General features: G+C 45.8%; 1 protein-coding gene and 1 long non-coding RNA gene across 3 annotated transcripts in view; one reads left to right on the top strand and one right to left on the bottom strand.

Moving 5' to 3' along the window:
* Nucleotides 1-25,011, bottom strand: part of LOC309394640 — a 253,769-nt gene that overhangs the window by 125,525 nt on the left and 103,233 nt on the right. The window lies entirely within an intron of this gene.
* The window catches only part of LRP6 (LDL receptor related protein 6), a 71,503-nt gene continuing 67,545 nt past the window's right edge, over nucleotides 21,054-25,011 (top strand). Inside the window, exon 1 of one of the 2 annotated variants that reach the window (XM_081957946.1) lies at nucleotides 21,054-21,646. In XM_081957946.1, the coding sequence (XP_081814072.1) occupies nucleotides 21,592-21,646 (55 nt within the window). In that variant the 5' untranslated portion in view covers nucleotides 21,054-21,591. The remainder of the gene's footprint in view (nucleotides 21,647-25,011) is intronic. The other variant, XM_081957947.1, reaches the window with a different exon arrangement.

Below are 25,011 nucleotides of genomic sequence, written 5' to 3'. Positions count from 1 at the left end.
TCCCACCTCAGAAAGTGTGTAGAAAGTGTTGTAGGGGCACAATCCTATTCATTTTGACAAATACATCCTTAATTCACTTTTGGGCACTGGGGGTGGGGGGGAAATTAGTGTTTATCAGAGCACTTTGGCTACCGCTCCCTTCTGGAGTCAATCAAGTTTCTTCCATCCTTTCCTCTGTTGCAGCCCTGGCGTGGAAAAAAAAAAACTGCCAAGGAGGAAGAGGATTATTTTAGTTTTCAAAGGCCAAACAGGGATTTGAACTGTCTTCAGGGTATTTAGTTCCTGGAGTGCAAAATGTAAACACTGTGTGCAAAATTTATTTAGAGCAAACAACGCATGGCAACAGTGTTCATTTGTGCCACCCCTTCAGATTGGCCAGAGGAGCCACAGTGGCGCAGGGGTCAAAATGCAGTACTGCAGCCTACGTCTGTCCACTGCCAGCAGTTCGATTCTATCTGGCTCAAGGTCGACTCAGCCTTCCATCCTTCCAAGGTGGGTAAAATGAGGACCGAGATTGTTGGGGGCAACAGGCTGACTCTGCAAACAGCTTAGAGAGGGCTGTAAAAGCACTGTGAAGCGGTATATAAGTCTAAGTGCTACTGCTATTAGGAAATACAGCACAACAATCATTACCTTAAAGGGTATAATAACAGAATCTTGATAGCCTGACAAGTCTGTCTGTCTCTCTCCCTCTCCCTCCCTCCCTCCTACCTATACTCAAGAGAATTAAGATGTCTAGATTCTTTCTTCCCTTGTTCTGATTTTCCTTAATGGCTGACTCAGACCTTCCTCCAGGCTGTCTCTATAAGCTATAGGTTGTTTACACCACCTAACAAAACTAGTTAAGTGCAAAAGTTGGACCTGGCTGGAACAAAACAGCTTTTTGCTCTGAAATCGGCTCTGACATCTGTTCCGAACTGACTTCTGTGTTCAGCAGCTGAGCCGGTTTTAATTTGGTTTTAATTTTAAACTCGGCTATAATGTCACCCGAATAACGGCCGAAGCAAATCTTCTGTTCATAATACTGAAGTTGCTCTTTGACCAGGAAGGATTCAGTCTCAATAGCTCCTGGCCTCAGCACTTCAACTGGAGATGGAGGGAAAAGAGGGAAGGAGCTCAGCAGCTGCATCGGTCCCCCCTTCCGCAGGGGTGGGCTACCACGGCTTCTTTACGACCTGTGGACTTCCACTCCCAGAATCCCTAAGCTAGTGTTGCCCACCCGCTGTCCCGCAGGGTAATTGCTGGGATGGTCTTGCATTCAGCTGGACCTGGGGTGTCAAAACTCGATTTTATTGAGGGCCACAGCAGGGTTGTGTTTGACCTTGGGAGGTGTGTGTGTGTGAGTGAGAGAGAGAGAGAGAGACCAGCTCAACATCACCTGTGGTGGCCCAAGTGCTCTGCCAGTGAAAACAGGCTCCTAAGCACCGTTTCCGGCTGCGGTGGCCTCCTGCAATCCTCTGCCAGCGCAAACCGACCTTGAGAGGGCTACCCATGGCCCTCCCAGCTCCGTTTTCACTGGCAGAGGCACCGTGGGCCGGACCTTCGTTCTTTCCAGGGTGGCCCCACGAGCCACATCTAAGCACCCCATGGGCCCGATCCAGCCCCCGGGGCCTTGAGTTTGAAACCCCTGAGCTGGACGGATACATCACATTGGATTCCATTTAAGAACACAGCTGGAGATTGAACCACAGCTTTTGTGTGCGGTTTCTGATAAGCAACTTGCTGGGAAGGAGGAGCAGAGGAAGAGGAGGAGGAGGAGGGGGGCAAAATAGAGGAGGGAGCGTTAAATTTAAATTTCCTCTTTCCCACCCCGCCCTCCCCCTTCTTCTCTAACCAGGGTTTAGTCTCTGGGACCTTCGCAGACAAGCATGTGAAGGCTGGGGGACAGGTGGAAAGGGAGGATGAGGGGAGCGAAAGAGGAGGGCAGAGGGAGGAGGAGGAGTTCTCTGCGGATCCCCCCCCCCTTTTCCCTTCCTTCGCCTTCCCCTCCCCTCAAAAGTCTTCTTAGAGTTTGGGGAGCCGGCCATCAACTGGACGTGGTCCAAGCACAAGGAATAAGGGTGAAATTCACCAGTCTGTTTCTTCCTTTTTACTGGGCCAGCCTGCAAAGCTGCTAATGTGAGGCTGACAGTTTCTAACAATCACATTTTCCATTATAGGGAATAAGGAATTGTTTTATATTAGCACTAATGGTGTAGGGTGGTCCCCAACTTAGAACCGTTGCTTAGCAACCCATCCAACTGAAAAAAACTGACTGATGGCTGGTCTTTGCACAACTTCTTGTTGCGTCCCCACGGTCACATGGTCAAAAAATTGGGTGCTTGGCAACCGGCCTATATTTATGAGGGTCGCCGGGCTCTGGGTCATACGATCCCTTTTCCCAACTTCCCCAGCCAGCTTCCAACAAGCAAAGTCAGCGGGGGAAGCTGGGTCACTTAACGATCGTGTGATTCATTTCACTGCTGTGGCAAAAAAAAGATAAAAATGGGTGTGACCCACTTAACAACTGCCTTGGACATTCGGGTCCCAATTGTGGTCTTAAGTCAAGGACTGTCTGTATGCAGCTACAAAAATCACCACTAGATGGTGACAAAAGAAGAGTTCTACCTCCTTGCCGCCCCCTGGTGGTTACACAAATTCTTGCAGCTCAGGTGTAATATTGTTTTAACACTTTTTTTCCCTCTTGGAAATGATTCTACTGCCAATTATTTAAGCAATAATAAAATCTGAACTGATTTAAAGGGTTTAAAATAAATCCAAGCAGCGTCTGGACAGTCATTTCCTTTTTAAAATGTTGGGCTGTATTTCGTGATCAGTTCGAAACAGATCTTTTCATCCTTTGGAGGAGCGTTGCTTTCCAGGAGGTTTTGGATACGAAGTATCTTCTTTTAATGAGCCCATAATCCCTTGCGGGGTGGAGTCTGGGCAATTGAAGGGAGCTGAATGTTTACTGGCCGGATGCCCTTCTTGTTGCCATTGCTGAGTGTTTTTTCAGCAGATACATTCTCATTGTGCTGAGAGAGAGAAATATCTGCCTCTACCTAGGATCGAACTCACAACCTCCTGATTGTGAGGCGAGAGAGCCACCGCACCAGTCTTAGAAGTATGACATTTGGAAAAGGCTACAAAGCAGCATCTGATTCTCTTGTGCCTAAGGTGGGACTAGAACTCGCGGTCACTTGGATTTCCAGCCTGCTTCTTTTAACCTAAAGGGGCATGACGAGGGGTTAAAGACACTGAGCTTGTCAACTGGAAAGCTGACAGCCCGGGTTCGAGACTCAAGCGCAACACGATGGGGTGAGCTCCTGTTAACTTGCCCCAACTCCTGCCCACCTAGCATTTCAAAAGCATGCAAATGCAAGTAGATAAATAGGTACCACTTCGGTGGGAAGGTAACAGTGTTTTGTGCGCCTTTGGCATAGAGCCATGCTAGGTGTATGACCATGGAAGTTATATGGACAATGCTGTCTCCCTTGGCCAAGAAACACAGATGAGCACCGAGCTCTAGAATCAGACATGACTGGGGAAGGGAAACCTTTGGTTGATTTTAATCACTTAACCAACCTGCCTTTCTTTTGCAGTAAGAGTACTTTAATGTGTGTATTAATTCTATGGCTAAATAGAAGAAAGGGAGACGAAATAATTCCAGGTAGTGGCCTTGCCCCTATACTGCACGTTAAAAAAGGAAAGAAAAGAAAAGCTTTAATTCCAGGCCTCCCCCAAATTTCTTTACACTCCCTCCACAGGTCTGGAGAATGGATGTGTAGGAAGTTAGCATCCACCCCTCCTAGGAAAATGAGATATTTTAGGAAATATTAAAAGGACAGAATATTTCCCCTAAAAGGGAGGCAGAAACTCAACACACACACATACACACCCCACACCTTTGTCAATGGGCTCTTAAGGCCTGATCCAGTCTATTCTACATAACAAAGATCTACCTCCTTCAGCAGAGCCATAATAGGAATTGCCCAAAGCACTTTTGTTACATCATCACCCAGCAAGGCTCAACTAAGCCTGGGACTCAAGACAACCTACAAAGCTGCCCCTGCATGGCCCCATGGGAGTCTGACAACCAATCAGAATACAAGCTCAAATTCAAAAGCCCAGAGAGGGCATAAAACCCAGGCATTCTCAGCATGTCTGCCCTTTTTTTGCCCAGGACCTCCAAACATGTGATCCTGTCCACCATTAAAACCATCTTTCCAAGCAGCTTCCATGTTTCCAGTGTCTTTCTTCTCACTTGGAGGTGGCTGGATGGAGTCACTGAAGCAATAGGCATGAGCTTAAATGGACTCCAGAGGATGGTAGAGGATAGGAAGGCCTGGAGGAACGTTGTTCATGGAGTTGCAATGGGTCAGACAGGACTTTGCAATTAACAACACCACCCACTAATGACTGAAGTGTAAATTGCTATTAAGGACACTCTGGAAGAGGGGTATCCAACCTTGGCAACTTGAAGATTTGTGGACTTCAACTCCCAGAATTCCTCAGCCAGCAATGGGAGTCTGGGAGTTGAAGTCCGTAGGTCTTCAAGTGGCTACGGTTGGATACCCTTGCTCTGGAACAAGGAAAGTTTCTTTTCTTTTCGTTTTAATGGCAGCATTACTGGCGGCTAGAGTTTCAAGGAATGTTTGGCAGGAAAAGGCAGAGCCCATTCATTTAAAAGCCACCACGTTTATGCAGAATTTTTTGCGACCAATTGAATTTGCTAGAGCGCCATGAATATGTTGCTTAGTTTAACACCTTTGACAAGTGCCAGTAACAACAACAACAAAAAGGAGAAGAAAAGAATGCTGTTTTGGGAATGGGGGGGGGGGGAATCACCAATAGGAATATTTAAAGGAAAGCACCATTCAACATAGAGAAGAGCCAACTTGTCTGTATTTCATTCCATTCAAAGATATTTCAGAATGGCAGGTGGAAAATTCTTCAGGTGGAGAACGAAGGGATAGAGGGGTTTTACACTTAATTTTTGTCCAACCACACTTGGCCAATAAAGAATTCTATTCTATTCTATTCTATTCTATTCTATTCTATTCTAGTAAGGTAGCCCACCTGAAGTTTTGGTGTCTGAATCAGGCAGCAGTATAAATTTGTTTACTAAATAAATAAGATAAGACGAACGCTAGAGGGCAGCAAAGATTAAAAAGCTGCTATTCTAAACTTCAAACTGGGGGCATTATGATGGTTGCCTTTATCCCTTCCCATGGTTCTCTTCCCAGGGAGATTCAGTGGCAGTACAACATACAAAAAACAGAGGTGCCCATCTATTTTTGCAGCGGTTCCACAGCCTGGAATATCCAGTTAGTTTTTGACTAGCATTCTTTTGTTGCTAGTTGCGAAGTCGTGTCCAGTCTATCACAACCCCATGGACAATGTTCCTCCAAGCCTTCCTGTCCTCTACCATCCTCTGGAGTCCATTTAAGCTCACGCCTGCTGCTTCGGTGACTCCATCCAGCCACCTTATTCTCTGTCGTCCCCTTCTTCTTTTGCCCTCAATCTTTCCCAGCATTAGGCTCTTCTCCAGTGAATCCTTCCTTCTCATTAGGTGGCCAAAGTCTTTGAGTTTCCTCCTCAGGATCTGGCCTTCTAAAGAGCAGTCAGGGTTGATCTCCTCTAGGACTGACAGGTTTGATTGCCTTGCAGTTCAAGGAACTCACAGGAGTCTTCTCCAGCACCAGAGTTCAAAGGCCTCCATTCTTTGGCACTCAGCCTTTCTTATGGTCCAACTTTCACAGCCATCCATTGCAACTGGGAAAACCATAGCCTTGACTATACGCACTTTTGTTGGCAGGGTGATGTCTCTGCTTTTTAGTACGGTGTCTAGATTTGCCATAGCTTTCCTCCCCAGGAGCAAGCCTCTTTTAATTTTTTTTGACTTTAATCCCCATCTGCGGTGATCTTGGAGCCTAAGAAAATAAAATCTGTCACTACCTCCATTTCTTCCCCATCTATTTGCCAGGAATTGAGAGGGCCGGATGCCATGATCAAAAATTCTTAATGCTGAGTTTCAAGCCACTAATCTTGGCCACTCACTGATGCACTCTGCCTTCATAATGGAGTTTGCAACAGAAATGCTCAAAACCGTTAAAAATAAGAGTTAATTAAGCCAGCAGCCTGGAAGATTTTTAAAAGTGGAGATAAACTTGGTTGAGGACCATCCACTCAAGCAAACTAGTAGATTGCCAGTTATAATATTTCAGAACATATTGGAGTTAGGAGAAAGTTTATAACCTGACATAAAATAGTGGTAATTTCTAGACCCTCTGTCTTTCAATTTTGGCAACTTTTAAAAGATAATTGCCAGAATTCCCCAGCCAGTTTGCTGAGAGTTGAAGTCTACACATCTCTCTTCTCCTATTATCCATCCATCATCTATCTCTCTGTCCGTCCATCCATCCATCTATCCATCCATCCATCCATCCTATTTACACCAGATGTCCTTGTCTTTATTTTTTGAACACCCAGCAGTTGCTCTTGGTTCTTTTTAAAAAAAAATTAAAATCCACTTTTTTCTTTCACGATAGCTCAGTTTCGGTTTTCCTTAAAATCAATAACTCCAAGATTACACACCTGCTGCTCCCCACATTCCTGCTATCTTAACTTCCCGAATTAAATGTCCCAAGGGTTGTATCAAGTCAAGGACGGCTTATCTTCTGGTACCTTCGTAAAGGAGAAAGTTGTGAATAGCAGAAGGTAGGCATTTCCTGGAGGGATCATGCTTGGCAAAATTCCCCATCATGAGAGTTTTGTGTTTCTAAAAGAAAAAACATACTGCTTTTGGAAGGCATGTTTTCCGTGGCTGGGAGGGGGATACCAAACACAAATATTAATATTGCTTTTAATTCCCACATTTCCATGAATCCAGATGTTTTCAAATTTGGTTTGGATTTCTGAGCAGGACTAGATACTTTTAAGATACAGCACACACTTTTGTTCCATTCAATAGAGTGTACTGCTATCTTCCTATTATAGGTATTGTTGATTTACATTTTACAGTCAATCACTTATTGATTGCTCAAAGTTACAACAGCACTGAAAAAAGTAACTTACAACCAGCCTCCACACTTATAAATGTTGCAGCATCTGTACAGTTATTTGTGTGACGTCTTAGAATTGTGTGATCACTATTTGCAACCTTCCCAGCTGGCTTCCGACAAGCAATCAATGGGAGAACAGGTTAACAGAATTGGAAGGGACTTTGTAGGTCATCTAGTCCAACCCCCTGCCCAAGCAGAAGACCCTATACCAGGGGTCAGCAACCTTAAACACTCAAAGAGCCACAAAGGTCCTAACCGGAAGCCCCCGTCCCCCCCGGTTCAATTCTGAAGCTGACCGGAAGTTCCACCACCATAGAGTCTCCTCCTAGCATGGCATCCTTTTTGTTCTACTTGTCCTAACCAAAAGCCCTATCAATCGTACAGCCGACCGGCGATAGGGAGCCGCAGCAGAGGGATGGAAAAGCCACATGCGGCTCCGGAGGTTGCTGACCTCTACCCTACACCGTTTCTGACAGATGTCAGTCCAGTCTCTTCTTGAAAGCTTCCAGTGATGAAGCCAGATTGACATAACAACAGCAGCAATTCACTGAACAACCGTGTCAAAAATGGTCGTGAAGTCGGGTGCAACTCCTTTAACAACCGATTTGCTTAACCACAGGATTTCTGGTCTCTGTTTGCAGTTGTAAGTTGAGGACTTTATCTGTATTGGGGATCATCCCACCCAGGAGGTCTTTGTTAAGTTACATTTGCTTTTCTGTATTAAGAATTCAAGCTTCCTTCTAGTTAAGGGGGATAGGAAACGAAGGCCATGGAGTTTATGAGCCCCTCTGTGCTTCCTATTTTTTCCACGGAGTAGTTTTATTTAGACCATTTTACTCCAGGGCGACTCGTGATCAGCAGCTAAATTGAATTCCATGGGACATCTAGTCACAATTAACGCTAAGTCGGCTGATCTGATTTAAGTATGGCTGATTTAGTATGGATCGACCCCAAGGAATAGTTTTCATTTTGCTCTTGTAACAGTTATCCCGCCCCCCGCCCCCCTAGTCTTAAACCAGTCTGTCCTCTGGATCTACTCCCACTGTGTCATAAGATTAATCTCACAACTCCTATGAGTCCAGAGCACCCAGCCAAAAGCTTATTATCGGCTGGATTCCTTTTGTTATTTCCTTGGCTTTATCTGATCCCATGAGCTTAGATCGAAGAATTATCAGATAATTGGTTTATGTGCCAAGTTTGATTGGATCTTTCAATCATTCTGGAGGAAAAGACATGCTCTTTTCCCCCCAAATCCAGCATCAAATTATCCAGGGATCAAAAAAACGACAGTTTTGCCTACACACAGATCACCCAGGGATAGACTCATGCAGTGCTAAAAGGGTGTATAAACTAATAGTCCTCTAAGAGTTTTGGTTTTTTTTAAAAATAGAATGTGGTTTAATTTGGGGTGTGTGTGTGGAACCCGGAAGTCCTCATTTTAACCATTTAATTGGAGAGCCAGTTTGGTACAGTGGTTAGGGAGGCTGTGAGTTCTAATCCTGTCATGAAAGCCAACTGGGTGACTTTGGGTCAGTCAGTCACTCTCTCTCAGCCCGACCCACCTTGCAGGGGTGTTTTGGTAGGGAAGATAGGAGGAAGGAGTATTACGTATGTTTGTCACTTTGAGCTAACTGTGGAGTAATAAAAGTGGGATCGAAAGTCTCTAGAAAGAGTGCAGAGAAGAGCCACAAAGAGGATTAGGGGACTGGAGGCTAAAACATATGAAGAACGGTTGCAGGAACTGGGTATGTCTAGTTTAATGAAAAGAAGGACTAGGGGAGACATGATAGCAATGTTCCAATATCTCAGGGGCTGCCACAAAGAAGAGGGAGTCAAACTATTGTCCAAGGCACCTGAGGGTAGAACAAGAAGCAATGGGTGGAAACTAATCAAGGAGAGAAGCAACTTAGAACTAAGGAGAAATTTCCTGACATTTAGAACAATTAATCAGTGAAACAATTTGCCTCCAGAAGTTGTGAATGCTCCAACACGAGAAGTTTTTAAGAAGATGTTGGATAAACATTTGTCTGAAGTGGTGCAGGGTTTACTGCCTAAGCAGGGTGTTGGACTAGAAGACCTCCAAGATCCCTTCCAACTCTGTTATTCTATTCTATTCTAATCAATCAATAAATAAATAGCAGAAGGGCTTTTTCTCTGTTATACTTAGGACAACAATAACTTGTAATCCCATCACGTATTGTTGTCTATTTTTGTTGTACGAGCTTATCTGCCTCACAAGGTCCTCCAAGAATGAGTGATTGCATTTCTCTAGTAATTTAAATTGCAGATATCCTGCCTTTCCACTAAAAGCCTTCAGAGTGTTAAATGTTTTTGCAAAGCTACAACATTTAGTTGTTCGTTACCTCCTATGACGTTATGAGGAGGAGGATGTCACAAAGCATGAGTCCGGATTCCGAATTAGCTTGAAAGAGGTGCTTATAGGGCACCAATGGCTTCAAATGCTCCTGATTATCCCATGTGTTTGTCTGTCTCCTTGGAGCCATTGAGCTGAGTGTTAATTCACATGACATGTTACACTCAAAGGCTCAATGAACAAGAAGTTGCTCACACTTTTCCCCTCTCTTTCCCCTTCCTCAAATACTTTCAGAAGTGCGATGGGGCCATCTGTGGGCGGAATGTTTATGCTATTTATGACTCTCACCAACCAGAAATTGTAGCTTATAATAAGCCTGGATTGGTTATCTGCTTTGCAGCCGTCAAAAGGGACGCAGTAGCTCATGGGCTAAGAGACTGAGCTTGTCGATCAGAAAGGTCGGCAGTTTGGCGGTTTGAATCCCTAGCGCCGCATAACAGAGTGAGCTCCCGTTCCTTGTCCCAGCTTCTGCCAACCCAGCAGTCCGAAAGCGCGTAAAAAATGCAAGTAGGAAAATAGGAACCACCTTTGGTGGGAAGGGAACAGCGTTCCGTGCGCCTTTGGCATTTAGTCATGCCAGCCACATGACCACAGAGGCGTCTTCGGACAGTGTTGGTTCTTTGGCTTTGAAACGGAGATGAGCACTGCCCTCTAGAGTCAGGAACGACTAGCACATATGTGCGAGGGAAACCTTTACTGTTACCTTTTGTCATCGAAAATGGCAGCTATGTCAAGTCACTCTCAAACTTTACTGAATCGGCACTGTGCAGAGACCCCAGACATTTGCTGGCAGTGAACAGAATTATCCGGCAATGCTGCTTTCCGAACCACTGCGCCACCACTATAGCTCCTAAGTAGCGGCGGCAAAAACCGTCCCATTAATTGGTCAGCGAGGGCCTGGAAGGAATTATTTTGCAGGAAATACTTAGAACGCCGTATTACACTAAGCCAAACCACTTTAAACTCTGCATAATGGAGAACTGGCCAAGGCATCGGGACAGATGGGGACACACAAACACACACACACACAAAACCTGGAGGGCGAGAGAGTTTATCTATATTTGCATTATCTCTGCGAGGAGGGGAGGCAAGGGGCCTGCAATGTGTGCATTTCCTAAGGCCTATGGTGAAAGAGCAGAGATAAAAGCTGTATTGTTGCCACACACACACACACAGGAAGATTGGTATTGTGACAGGAAAAGCAAGCAAGGGGAGCTGAATACTTGAAGGCCTTAGATAAGGAGATACTTTTTAAATGACCCAACAGGTAACAGGTTATCTAGTTAACACCAAATCCAAGGACTGTAATAAATGGAATAGACCCAACAGAGAGGTACATGGTGTAGATGACCAGGCTGAGCCTGAGGGAGGGACCAAACATGTCATAAGTCTGCCGGGCATGTGTTTGTGCATCCCGCCAACCAGCTGGTCTTTGGGTCCCTGCTATGCATGCATGGGGGGGGGGGGCTGTGCAGGGGAGATTGTGTGTGCATGTACAGGGGGCCCGGGGCGTGCGGGGGGGCATGCATGCATGCAGGGGGAGGACCATGTGGGGGGGGGGGCGTGTGGCATGCCTGGGGTGGGACACATATGTGGCTTTGTGCACGCATGCCTGGGGGTGGGGCGTTTGCATGGTATCACGCACGCATGCACATGTAGGGGGGGTCATGCATGCATTTGGGATGCACATGCCCATGGGTGCACGCATTGCATTCTGGGGGTTTGGGTGCACGCGTGCATTTTGGGCACTCCAACTAAAAAAGGTTCCGTATACTATTTCAGACAAGTGACTGCCCAGCCTTTTCCTAAAAAACCTCCAGCGATGAAGCCCCCACAACTTCTGACAGCCAGCTGTTCCAAGCCATTTTAGTAGGATGTAGATTCAACCAAGTCACCTCTGTTATTCTCAGGTTTTGGGCCAGAGAAATCAGCTTAGCCTTCTCCCCCTTCTTCCAATCCAGCCAGGATGAAACCTCACGCCCCTCGGGAATTTAAAAGTGCAAAGAAAGTCCAGCTTTCCTTAGGTTTCATTCACACACGCACACCCTCCCTCCCCCACTCATCCAGATGAGATTAAGGGGAGCAAGAGGAGGAGGAGGAGGAGGAGGCAGGCAGGCCAAATACAAGGAGAAATTTCCCATTTCTAAATGCTAGGCCTGGCTACGGAAGTGATGGAAATCAGAAACTGTTGATCATTTGAATGGAACTCCTTAAAAGCATCCGGGAACATTTCTGCAGCTGATCTCAAAGGTGTCGAGATTTGAGAAAAGGTATTACAAAAACCAATTTCATCATGAAACAGCCAAGTTAGCATTCATTATGTAAAAGGTTCCCCTCGCACATATGTGCTAGTCGTTCCCGACTCTAGGGGGCAATGCACATCTCTGTTTCAAAGCCGAAGAGCCAGCGCTGCCCCAGGACGTCTCCGTGGTCATGTGGCCGGCATGACTAAATGCCGAAGGCGCACCGAGCGCTGTTACCTTCCCACCAAATGTGGTCCTTATTTGTCTACTTGCATTTTTTAATGTGCTTTGGAACTGCTAGGTTGGCAGAAGCTGGGACAAGTAACGGGAGCTCACTCTGTTATGCAGCGCTAGGGATTCGAACTGCCGAACTGCTGACCTTTCGATCGACAAGCTCAGTGTCTTAGCCACTGAGCCACCGCGTCTCTTTTAGTATTCATTACAGAGGCAATTAAGAAAAAGGTTTATTGCACTGTGGATGTTAACGAGTTCATTAATGCAAGAAAGCCAAGATCATATCTACTACGTCTTGTGAAAGTTCACAATGGGTCATTTCCACAATTTCTCGTGGTTTGTTTGTTTTTTGGCCATTTTTCCCTCCCAGCACAAAATGTACTTGTATACATGTCTTTGAATGCACATAGTATACATATACCTTCCCAAAGAATATGCTCCAGGCATCTCCTGCAGTGGATTAAAACTTATTTATTTAAATTTGTTTTAGCTGCTCAACTCCCAGGGACTCTCAGTGGCGTACCAAAAAAAAAAAATCCATTAAAAACAGATAAAACACAAAACCACACAGCTCCAAACTCATGTCGATTGCCTGGCAACGGGGAATGCTTGTTTTGAAATGTACATAAAAATGGGGCAGTTTGAGTGATTGCTGACAGAGCACTTCCAGGCTTAAAAAAAAAAAAAATCCTTGCGTGTTTCTGGTTTCTAGAAAGACAGAAAGATTTTTCACTACAGGATGTTGCAAATTGCTAATTAAATGTTCCCGTTTCTTCCAAGCACTAAAATCACAATTGCTTTATTTGAGCGGTTTGCATTGGAAAAGAGAGTAGCGATGCATTGTTTGATTGGGGGAAAAAAATCTCCCAATAAATCGAGATTAAATTGGTAATTTCATAGGATCATAGGGCGGGAAGGGATTTCAGAGGTCTTGCTAGTCAGCCTCCCCCCCCTCCTCTCCCCCAGGCCCCAAAGCTCTTTCGTATTTGTGCTCTGCAAGTTTCAAGAACTTGTTTGTGCTCTGCAAACTTCTTTTGAGATTTTAAAGCCATTCCAACTTTTTTTTTTACAACTGTTCTAAGGAGCAAAACAAACAAAGAGCTCTGGAAACTAGCTTACCAGATCATCTATCCAGGTTTCATCATTTCTTGTCTTGGTGGTTAGAGCTACAGAAGGGCCTGATCCTACCAGGAAAAAATGCTTAAGGGATACAGTACTTTGAAGATAGCTAGATATCTAAAATGTATCCTCTTAGTGGACCTCTTCAAATAGAAACAGCATCTCTCCCCCCCTCCCCATCTATATCTATCTCTATCCATTGAGGGCTTGTATACTGCACGAGTCAAAAAAAGGGCTGTGAAAATATTTACAGACCCCTCGCATCCTGGACATAAATTGTTTCAACTCCTACCCTCAAAACGATGTTATAGGGCACTGCACATCAGAACAACTACCCACAAGAAGAGTTTTTTCCAGAATGCCATCATTCTGCTAAACAAATAATCCCCTCAACACTGTCGAACTATTCACTAAGGCTGCATTACTATTGCTATTATCTTTTCATCGTTCCTATCACCCATCTCCTCCCACTTATGACTGCAGGACTGTAACTTTTTTGCTTGTATCCTTACGATTTTTATTAATATTGTTTCCTGATTGCTTATTTGCACCCTATGACTATCATTAAGTGTTGTAGCTTATGATTCTTGACAAATGTATCTTGTCTTTTGATGTACACTGAGAGCTTATGCACCAAAGACAAATTCCTTGTGTGTCCAATCACACTTGGCCAATAAAGAATTCTCTTCTCTTCTCTCCTCTCCCATCCCACTCCATTCCATTTTTTCTATTCTATTCTATTGTATTCCATATTTTCCTATTCTATTCTCTGCTCTTCCATTCCATTCCACTTATCTACATCCATTCATCTACCTACCTATCTCTACCCATCAATCCATCTATCCATCCATCCACATATCTCTACCTCTACCTACCTACTTAACAGTGGTGGGTTCCGGATCCCATTGCAACCGGTACGGTTGCAACGGGGCCCAGTGTGCACATGAATGTGTGCAGCATGCGCGCATGCCTCCTTACCTCTTGCGACGCCTCCGCGAGCCTCCACAACACTCCAGCTGCTCAGCAGAGCATCGCACAGGCGCTGTGTGCTCTGTGCGCATGCACGGAAGCACTGAAGAGCTCAAATACAGGTAAGGAGCTTGGGCGGGTTGGGTGGGCCCTCTGGAGCACCGTACCGGAACGGTACCTGATGCTCGGGGCAGGCACCGGTACACTCGTACCGTGACGTACCTCCTGCAACCCATCACTGCTACTTACCTATCTCCATCCATCCACCTACCTACCTATCTCTACCTAGGTACCTACCTATCCCCTACCACTATCCATCCATCCATCTATTTCTACAGGTACCTCCCTCCCTCCCTATATACCTACCCACTCCCCCATCCATCCATTCACCCCATCTCCCCTATAATGTGACATATCGCATGTTTGGGGGTCTTGTACTATGGCTCTGCAGGGAGGGCAGTCAAAAAAGTCAAGATGGTGGCACCAACCATGCAATCGAAGCCCTGCCCTTCATGTGCATGGTTGTTAACGGTGTAGGGAATGGCTTTGGGAGACAGCAAGGACAGATGCACCCACGGGAACGGTCTTATAAGAGCCAGGAATTTGGGGAGTGCTAAACATCTCTGCAGAGACCCTTCCTAGTTTCTTAGGTTGCAAAGAAGATGGGGAAGGGAGGAGGGAGACGTGCACTTTCAAACTTGCAAGTTTCCGTTAATAGATATTTGCAATACTGTAGAATTAGTCCATCTGGTTGTGTTTCCTGTCTGGACTCGGTAGGCTGACAATGCTTGCGATCGTCACTCGAATTCTGAGCATCCTTCCCTGCGGCTACCCCAGGCTGTCAGCTGTGTGCAAAACAAAGGTGTTTAGTCTAGATGCGCCCCAACAATTCTGCAGATTCTAAGGTGTGCCTGTTGCAATTTTGGGATTGTTATTCGGTACATTCCCCAGTCAGAAGAATGGTAGGTATTGCAATGCTCTCTGGAGGAATCAGCCTTGAAAGAAATGCTTGGGAATTGCACCCTATGCAGAAATGGGTAGGACAGGATGTCGCTCTTCTTACATCACAATTGTTTTTAGGAAGCTGATGGTTTCCCATGATGGGGTCTGGAGAACTTAACCCATTCGTAAACCTCAGTACAATTTCACCCAAGAAAGGCCAGCCAGATGTTTGATACAAAGATACCTTGTGGGTCACCTCCTCATCAAATGTTAAGAAAAGAAGTCTGCAATAATAGAAGTGTCCATGTTAGTCATACTTAATCCAAGGGTGTTAATTAAGGAAAGTGACAACGTTGGGAGTAAAGTAAAGAGTAGAAATATCCAGACTGACCGCCTTATAGAAAGATTCCATGCAAAAAATCCAAACAAGCCTGGGGGGAGGACGTAGCCTTAAATCCTATACTTGTCCTCAAATTGTTTTTGCTTCACACAGGTCTCTTTTGTAAAGTGAGGGGAGCCGAATGTCAACTCCCAACATTGTCATAGTGAGAGGAGGAGGAGGGGAGTGCATTCCACACATACTGTCAGCTGAAGTCGGATCTCAGATTACTGCAGCAGGCTTGGGAGGGGTGCATCTCATTGGGGAAATGTGATTTATGACACAGATTGAGGGGAGGGAAGGAACAGGGTTAAAGTTCAGCTATAACTCAAACAAAGCTTAGACTTGACTGCAAAAAGATCTTGCTTATGATGATGATGCTCCTAATAAATGACTGGTTTTGTATTGAAACTTGACTCGATACTCATAAATCAATTATGGCATTTTTAGAAAACCTTACAGAAAGAACATAAAAGCTAACAGAATAACAAAACAGAATAACAGAGTTGGAAGGGACCTTGGAGGTCTTCTAGGCCAAACCCCTGCTCAAACAGGAAACCCTATATCCGGGATGGTGAACCTAAGGCACACGTGCCAGAGGTGACATGCAGAGTACCCTATGCTGACACGTGCGCTGTCGCCCCAGGTCAGATCTCCGTGGTGTTTCTTTCATGAGCTTGTTTCCCTGCAAACGACGAAACAGAAGCTCACGAAAGAAAAAGATCTTACCTCTTGCTGTGCTGCCGACATTGGGATGCCCCCCCCCTCCTGCCAGCCAGCTGGTCTTTGGGTCTCTGCTGCACATGCACACACATCCGTGCATGTGCGTTTGCACACGCACATGTTCGTGCACACACCTTTCAGTTTGTGCATGCACACGCATGCAGCTTGTGCACTCGGTGTCTAAAAGGTTCGCTACCACTGCCCTATACCATTTCAGACCCGTGGCTGTCCAGCCTCGTCTTAAAGGCCTCCAGTGATGGAAAAGCCACAACTTCTGCAAGCAAGCCCTTTCAACTGGTTAATTGTTCTCACTGTTAGGAAATTTCTCCTTAATTCTACGTTGCTTCCTTTTGATTAGTTTTCATCCATTGTTTCTTGTCCTGCCTTCTGGTGCTTTGGAAAAGAGGTTGATTCCCTCTTCTTTGTGGCGGCCCCTGAGATATTGGAGCACTGCTATCACGTCACCCCTAGTCCATCTTTTCACTAGACTAACAAACTCAGTTCCTGCCAACGTTCTCCGTATCATTTAGCCTTTCGTCCTCTAATCATGTTTGTTGTCCTTCTTTGCACTCTTTCTAAAACCAAGTCCAAACCTATGACTTAAAACAATCTCTCTGTGCAGATTCTTGGTTTAAAACCTTTATGAAAGGTGGGTTTTTTTCCTGTCCCATCATGTCAATTTCTCAGAGACCGCCTAGGCAAGTCCCTATAGTTTTCTTGGCAAGGTTTTCCAGAAGTGGTTTGCCATTGCCTCCTTCCTAGGGCTGAGAGAAAGTGGCTGGCCCAAGATCACCCAGCAGGCTTTGGGCCTAAAGCAGAACTAGAACTCAGTTTCTATACGGACTGGTGCCTTAATCAAAAGTGGCTCTCACTTATGAAAATTAAGAATTGACCATCAGGACTTTGGGCTCAATTGGGGATTGTAAGTCAACCTGTATTCTGAAATGTTATTTATTTTTACGTTCATTCCAGGAGAAAGAGACTTTAATACGCGACAAACTTCATTTGATTCTTCCGTTTTTCAAAAGGCACAATGTAATATTTTGGAACCTGCGCTGCAAAATCCCGGATTCCACTAGAGATTTTTGAGCAGAAAGACATTTATAACTGCTATGGTTTGAAAGACTCGGAGGGCAAGCTAATGGGGTCCATCTGTGGAGTATTTTGCAAACTGAAAGAAAATAATGTTTCAGGGTTTGGTGGTTAAAACCTGATCTCCTTACAACAACAAAAGCATGTTTTGTCAAGTAAGACTCAAGTACTCCCAAAAGGTAAGAAAGAAAAGAAAAAGAAAGTTTAAGTTTTCCAGATGTCTTGACATTTTAAATAAATAATTGAGCTGTTGAAGAACACTGGTCTGCGTTACGGATAACTCAGCATAAGCTTCTAGCCAAAATTTCTCTTGTTTTTTTCCAAGCTAATCTATTTTGGAGGGTCATTTCTGCCACCCTTGCATGATATCACACAGAATGGAAATCGTTCAGATGGGAACAATTTGGAAGAGGAGGAGGATGAGAAAGGGGAAGGGAGAGATCCTTAACCCTTTATCAGCCTGTACTTACTCCGTCAAACTCTCACCTTTACCAGTTGTGAACTTATGCTAAATTGTGAACATGGCTCACATCACAAACTAGCCACATTTTAGTCTAGCAGCATGGAAGAACCCAGCTAAGAAACAACAACATGGGGCTAACTGGATCAAACCAATCTTTATTGCAGTCATTAACCAGCATACCAAATTTACCGAATAAGCTATGATTTGGATAACCGTGAGCTTGGCATGCACAAACCCAGCCACCTTGTGTTAAGTAATCGAGAGTCATTCCAATAAAGCTGTTTCGTTAGCCCGTCCTGCACCACGTTGGCTGAATGAAACAAATTTATTTAATTGGTCGGCTTTTATGGAGTCCTGCCCTCCCCCTGCCTGGACCATACACATTATCACTCAAATCTGCGCAGCATTTTTGGTTAAAATGTGATTGGCTTGTTTATGATTGTGCAAAAATGCCCTGAGTGCCCTATCCCAAAATCCAGGGGCCAACCTGCATTCATGGCTTATGTAGCCACGGTCTCCTGGCTCCTAGGCCAGCACTTTAACCACTAGACCAGGGTCGGCAACCTTAAACACTCAAAGAGCCATTTGGATCTGTTTCCCCACAGATCCCCTACTGGGGATCAAAAAGCTCAATAAATTGCGTGTTGACGGGTGTCCCATTTTGGCGGTTGTGACACACATTTTGAGTGACAGGGAGCCGCAGCAGAGGGATGAAAGAACCACATGCGGCTCCAGAGCCCCCGGGTTGCTGACCCCTGCTCTAGACCAAACTGGCTCTTAACAACTGTATTTAGTAAGTCAAATCACCTTCAAAGTTCCAAAAGTTGCTCCCTCCGTGGTCATGTGACACCACTTCTGACACTGGAGCAACTGAGTCACATTTACAGCCGTTTGCAACGTTCCATGATCACTTAACCCCATTTTGCAGTGGTTTTGATGAAAACTGGCATTTTATTTTTGGTTTTCAGCCAGACTGCCCTCATAGCAAACTATAGGTTCGCCTAATGAGCCTAGTGATTCATTTAACGACTACACAATAAAGGTCGTAATATTGAATAGTCCTATGATCAACTGTATTACAACCATCACATGTTAAAATAGTGAAGGGCGGTCTCCATTATGGTTGTAACTCCAGGACTACACATATTGTTGTCTTATAATAGAGCACGAGTTTGGCGTAGTGATGAAGGCATCAGGCTAAAAACTGGGAGACCACAAGTTCTATCTAGTCCAATCTTAAGCACAAAGCCAGCTGTGTAATTTTGGGCCAGTTACTTTCTCTCAGCCCTAAGCAAGAACCAATGGCAAATCACTCCTGATTTGCCAAGCCAGTCTCTGAAAATTGGACACAATTGAAAAGAAGAAGAAAAAAAACTTTGAAAATATGATTGGCATTCATAAAAGGTTCAATTTCCCTGCAGTTTTGTTTATAAAAGCAGGATTGTTTTAGCTTTTGAGTGAGCAGACTCAAGAGAAAGTGACTTGCTACTGCAAAAAAGTATGTTTTTAAATTTCATCAATCCATCCAAGTTGTGTGTTCTGTGATTATCAACCTAACAAATGCAAAATAGTTTTAGGTTTATTGAAAGGTATTGTAGCCCCATGTTTATTACATAAAAATTCTATATTGTAGGGTAACTTCCTTTCTTTAAAATTCTCTTATGGGATAAAATATTTCTTGGGAGGTTTTTCTCAAGCCAAAGGACCAATGTAGAAATATTCTTTCCTTCGCTAAGTCTACCTTCTGGTCTCTAACCCTTGGATGTATTTTCTTTCAGATTCTTTATTAATTATGAAGGATTAAGAGTTTACGGAGTAAAGATGAAATCCTAAATACTTTTCTCTTGTAGATCCAGCCAAATCTGGCAACTCCCTGTCCAATTAGATTTAATTCTGCATTCAGTTGTGGGTGAAGAAGAGATTCCCTCCCTGGGCAAGTACAGGTAGTCCTCGACTTACGACCACAATTGGGCACCAACTGTATGTTGCTAAGCAAGACACTTGTTAGGTGAATTTTGCTACGTTTTACGACTTTTCTTGCTGTTGTTAAGCGGAATCATTGCCGCTGTTAAGTTAGCAACCCGGTTGTTAAGTGAATCTGGATTCCCCATTCACTTTGCTTATGAGACGTTTGCAAAGGGTGATCACATGACCCCAGGACACAGCGACCGTCGTAAATAGAATAGTCGTTTTGAGGGTAGCAGTTGAAACAGTTTATGTCCAGGATGTGATGAAGAGATTCCCTCCCTGGGTACAGATAGTCCTCGACATATGACCACAATTGGGCCCCACATTTATGTTGCTAAGCAAGACATATGAACAAGTTGCCAAGCATCCCAATTTTGATCACGTGACCAGTCGCATGTGTGAAAAATGGGTCCTAAAAGTCACTTGTTTCAGCGCCGGGTCACCAAATGAACTGTTGTAAGTCGAGGACTACCTGTATTAGGGATCATCCTGGTTTATTTTTACACAAGGCGTGAAAAAAAGTGATTCTTAACGCTGAACTACAACAGTCAGAAACCCAGATTGGTTATAACTTGAATCAGTCGGGCTCAGCTCTTCTTTTCTTGACCCAACTTCCCTCTTACTTAAAAGATCCCTGGTTGTCCCTTAACTCCCGTTTTCTGGGTTCACACACGACACACGAACCCCACTAAGTCCGGATCTCAGCCTAGGTTCACTCGAGGGGCAAGTTAAGGAAGGATGGGGGGGGGGGAATCCAGAGCGCCGTGGGGAAACATCCGCCTAACACGCATCCTTCCCAAGTCTCGCTTAGCCTGGCGCCCCCCTCCCGCGCCAAACCCGTGTACGGGCTCCGACGCGCGTGGGAACGCGCAGACCCGACTTCCCTGCGGGCGCCAGCTCCTTCCAAGGCACGGCGTCCCTTTGGAAAGCAGGTCTGCTGAAAAAAGACAAAGGGAACAAAGCGCTCTGCGGCAGCCCGTCCACATTCCTCGGGAAGGAAGGAGGCGTCTGGCTGGCGGGCGGGCGGACAAGGCAAGGCAACATAGGCAAGGCAGCTCCCCTTGCCCGCTGACCCCGCCTCGCTTCTCCTTCCTTTCGCCCGGGTTGCCCCCTTCGCCGTCCCGGCCCGCTGAAGCCAAAACACGGCTTCTCTCCCCTCAGCGACACCCGCGAAGGGACCTTTCCTCCCCCTCAGAGCACGGGGCGCTTCACCTGGCCGCGAGCGAGGGCCGCCTTTGTGCCTGCGCGCCCTCAAAAGTAGTTCCGGCCAGGCGCGCGCGCGCGCGCACCGAGTCTCCACATCAACGCTATTCCGTGTGTGGAAAAGTGGAAGGGAGGAGGATTGGGGGGGGGGGGGTTGAGGGGTGAGGGAGGGAGGGAGGGGGTGGGAAAGAAGTCCCTCCGGAATGCGGCAGGGGCGGCTCCTGGTGCCTCCTCGGGAGGAGGAGGAGGAGGAGGAGGAATACGGAGGGAGGGGCGGCGGCGTGAAGAGGCCGGAGCTTCTCTCGGCTGGGAGGGAGCGGGAGCGGCGTCTCCGCGCGCCTGTGGATGCGGCTGAGGGAAGAAGAGGAGGAGGAGAAGGAGGAGGAGGAGAAGGCGGCGGCAGGGAGGAGGAGAAGGAAGGAGGGAGGGAAGGAAGGAGGAGGAAGAGGAGGAGGGCGCTTGCCTGAGCGAGCCCGGGAGCGGAGCCAGGGCGGAGACGGAATGCGCCCCTGTACCGCCCCGGGTTCCCAGCCGGCTGAGGGGGAAGCGGCTCCCTGAGGAGGAAAGCAGGACCGAAGGGAGGAAGCGAGGCGGCGGGGCAGTCACGGCTGCAGGAGGAGGAAGAGGAGGAGGAGGAGGAGGAGACGATGGAGGGCCGGGGCCGCCTCCCCTGCCCTCGCCGGGCTCCCTCAGCCGCCTGGTAGAGCCGCGCCGTCTCGGCCCTCCGCGGAAGCATGAGCGGGCAGCCGAGGAGCCGCCGTCGCCGTCGCCGCCGCCCTCGGCCGCCGACGGCTCCTGAATCGCCGCCGCGCCGGTGAGAGCCGGCCGAGCGAAGGAAGATGGGCGCCGTCCTGCGGAGCCTCCTGGTTTGCGGGTTGTGCGCCTTGGCGAGAGGTGAGGCGGGCGGGAAAGGCGAGGCCGTGGCTGCGGGCTGCGGGACCTCCCGAGCGGAGAGAGAGACACACACACAAAAGACCCCGGCCGAGCCCGGGAATTGGGGGGTAATTCCTGGCCTTGGGTGTCTCGCGCTCGGCGGGTTCACTTTCCCGGGGCTTTTTTTCCCCTCCCTTCCCTTCTACCCGTCCCGCAGGTTCCCCTTCCCCGCCTTATTTTTCCTCGCAAAGTTGACGGGGTCGCCTCCCGGAGGACGGATTCCCCGGAGCCGGGAGAGAGGAGGTCTTGGAGGTGCAACCCGGGGAAAAAACAAAACAAAACAAACCCTCCACGCAGGATTCTCCCTCCGTGTGGAATTGGGGAAGGTTTGCTCTTGACTCTCTCTTTCCAGATTTAGTCCAAAAAGTGTTTTCCACGGGAAAACAACGTGGGAAAAACGGTGCCTCTTTGCTTTTTGCCAAGCACAACAAGCTGAGATCTCTCTCTTTTTTTTGTATACAGATGTTCCTTGACTTACAATGGTTCATTTAGTGACCGTTTAAAAACCGTTCATTTAGTGACTGGAAAAAAGTGACTTTGCAACCATCTTTCCACACTCGGGGACCCGTTGCGGTGTCCCTCGAGTTGCATGGTAGAAATTTGAAAGCTTGGCAGCTTGACTCGTATTTGTGACGGTTGCCGTGTCCCGTCCCCCCCCCCCGTGTCCCCTTTTGTGACCTTCCTGAGGAGCAAATTCTTTTTGCAATCAGTTTTTATTTTATTTTATAGTGTATAAAAATTCCAGCTTCAATTGAACAGTGTGTTGTCTGGGTACAAATCATTTTAGGAAGTGATATTCAAAATGTTTGCAACGCAGTGACGCTGAGCTCATAGATCAGAAAGGTCGACAGTTTGGCGGTTCGAATCCCTAGCACTGCATAACGGAGTGAGCTCCCGTTACTTGTCCCAGCTTCTGCCAACCTAGCAGTTCCAAAGCACGTAAAAATGCAAATAGAAAAATAGGAACCACCTTTGGTGGGAAGGTAACAGCGTTTCGTGCGCCTTCGGCGTTGAGTAATACCAGCCACGTGACCACGGAGACGTCTTCGGACAGCGCTGGCTCTTCAGCTTTGAAACAGAGATTAGCACCACCCTTAGAGTCAGGAACGACTAGCACATATGTGCGAGGGGAACCTTTACCTTATACTAATACCAATAATAGTCATACTATTTGTTTAACTAATTTAACACATCTTCATTGACTTTGCTGACAATGGTTAATGGTTTTGACTGGTTTAACAACTGCAGTGGTTGGCTTAAAACAACCACAGCAAGAAAGGTCGTAAAAATGGAGCAAATTCACTGAACAAACGTTTCACTTAGCAACATAAATTTTGGGCTCGATTGTGATCATAAGTCGAGGACTACCTGTACAATGTTTCAAATCATCAAGTTGCAGCCTGCTTTTGTTTTGGATGAGAGAAAAAGGGCTCCTGTGACTCCCAAGAGAAAAAACATACTTAGTTTTAGGAGCCTGAATAGTCCTTCCTCACTGATGCAAAAGTAGTCTGCATGTTTTTTAATCAAAATGTGCTTAGTACTTTTATCAGCATCACACAGTTTTTTGCATTAGTTCTTAGTGGCAAGCATCACATGCTTAAAGTAGTTCTAACTTTCTTATGCTATAATGGGAGGAAAATAACACAGCTGCTTTTTCTGTAAGGACCTGTATCATTCTTGAAAAAATCTCCTTCCAGGGATGTTTTCTGGTGGTTTTTTTAGATGAACTTTCAGAGGTTGAACTAAGTTGGAGGGAGTCCCAGAAAATCAGTAATAATGGGGAAAATATGTTTCTATTCTAGGAATATTTGTCAGATAAGCTGTTTTCCTATAGAAATCATGTGCATGCCTAAATTCATGGTGGAGTATCAAATTTTCCACTTAAAGATAAAATACGTTTGCATGAACTTTTTTTTCCTGCATAAGATCAATTTGTGCTGTGTTTTCTATAAATAATCAGATTAAGGAGCACCCAGAGCAGATATGGACGATTCAACATGTTCTATGACAAAGTGTTCTTGATTTAAAAAAAAATGAAAGTCCAGCCATTTTGCCATTTATGAGGAAAGCAAGGTAGTCCATGTTGCATTTTATTTTCCCTATGTTGATGCCAAAAATGGAATTTGGAACAATCATCAATAACTTTCCATTTGAGATTTCATTGTAATTAATGGATATGGAGTAAAAGAAGCATTCCCTCTTGGAAAAGAAAACAGAATTGGGCTCTTGTTCAGGACTTATTGCAAAGAGCACAGCTGTCCAAAAGCAAGTTGGCATCTTGCTTGTGGACCCAATTAAAAATTAATAGCAGTTGAGGCAACAAATGGGAGAAGTAGATGATCGCCCTAGTGGATGATTATTTAAATATGAGCCAACAGTGTGCGGCAGCAGCCAAAAAAGCTAATACAATCCTTGGTTGCATAAACAGAGGCATAGAATCAAAATCGAGTGAAGTATTAATACCTCTCTCTAAAACCTTAGTAAGACCACACCTGAAATTCTGCATTCAGTTTTGGTTACCATATTACAAAAAAGATGTTGAGACTTTGGAAAAAGCAAAGAAGAGCAATTAAGATGATTAAATGCCTGGAGACTAAAACATATGAAGAATGGTTGCAGGAATTGGGTTTAGCTAGTCTAGAGAAGAGAAGGACTAGAAAGAACACAATAGCAATATTCCAGTATTTGAGGGGCTGCCACAAAGAGGGGGGGGGGAGGGCTTGTCAACTTATTTTCCAAAGCACCAGAAGGCAAGACAAGAAACAATGGAAACCAAGGAGAGAAGCAACCTGGAATTAAGGAGAAACTTCCTAACAGTGAGAACAATTAACTAGTGGAACAGCTTGCCTGCAGAGATGGTGGCTGCTCCCTCACTGGAAGTTTTTAAGAAGAGACTGGACAGTCATTTGGCTGAAATGATAGTTTCCTGCTTCAGCAGTGGGTTGGACTACAAGACCTCCAATGTCCCTTCCAGCTCTATTCTGATTGATTGAGGCCTGGAACGTATTAAATAAAGAAATGAAAAAGTTCAGGTGGTAGAATAACATATCATTTGGATCCACTCCCTGTGTTTTCAAAAATGCCAGCACATCCAAGACTTGTGAAGCATTTCCTCGGATCTGCTGGATTCAGACGTAACATTCCACCCCCTGAAATGAATGGGACCAAAACATAGCAAAACATTATTCTAGTGAAGGTTGCACAGAAGAAATTTGTTTTGAGATGCAGAAGGAATTGCTATTTCTTCAGAGATCAGGCCCCCAACCTATTGAGCACCAGGGAGAGAGGTTTTTCCACAGACTGGAGAGGGCATGGTTTCATGTGCT

The sequence above is a fragment of the Natrix helvetica genome (assembly GCF_964273705.1).
Source record: "Natrix helvetica genome assembly, chromosome: 6".
NCBI lineage: Eukaryota > Metazoa > Chordata > Lepidosauria > Squamata > Natricidae > Natrix > Natrix helvetica.
Note: the sequence above shows the minus strand (reverse complement) of the source record. Positions and strands in the feature narration are given on the sequence as shown.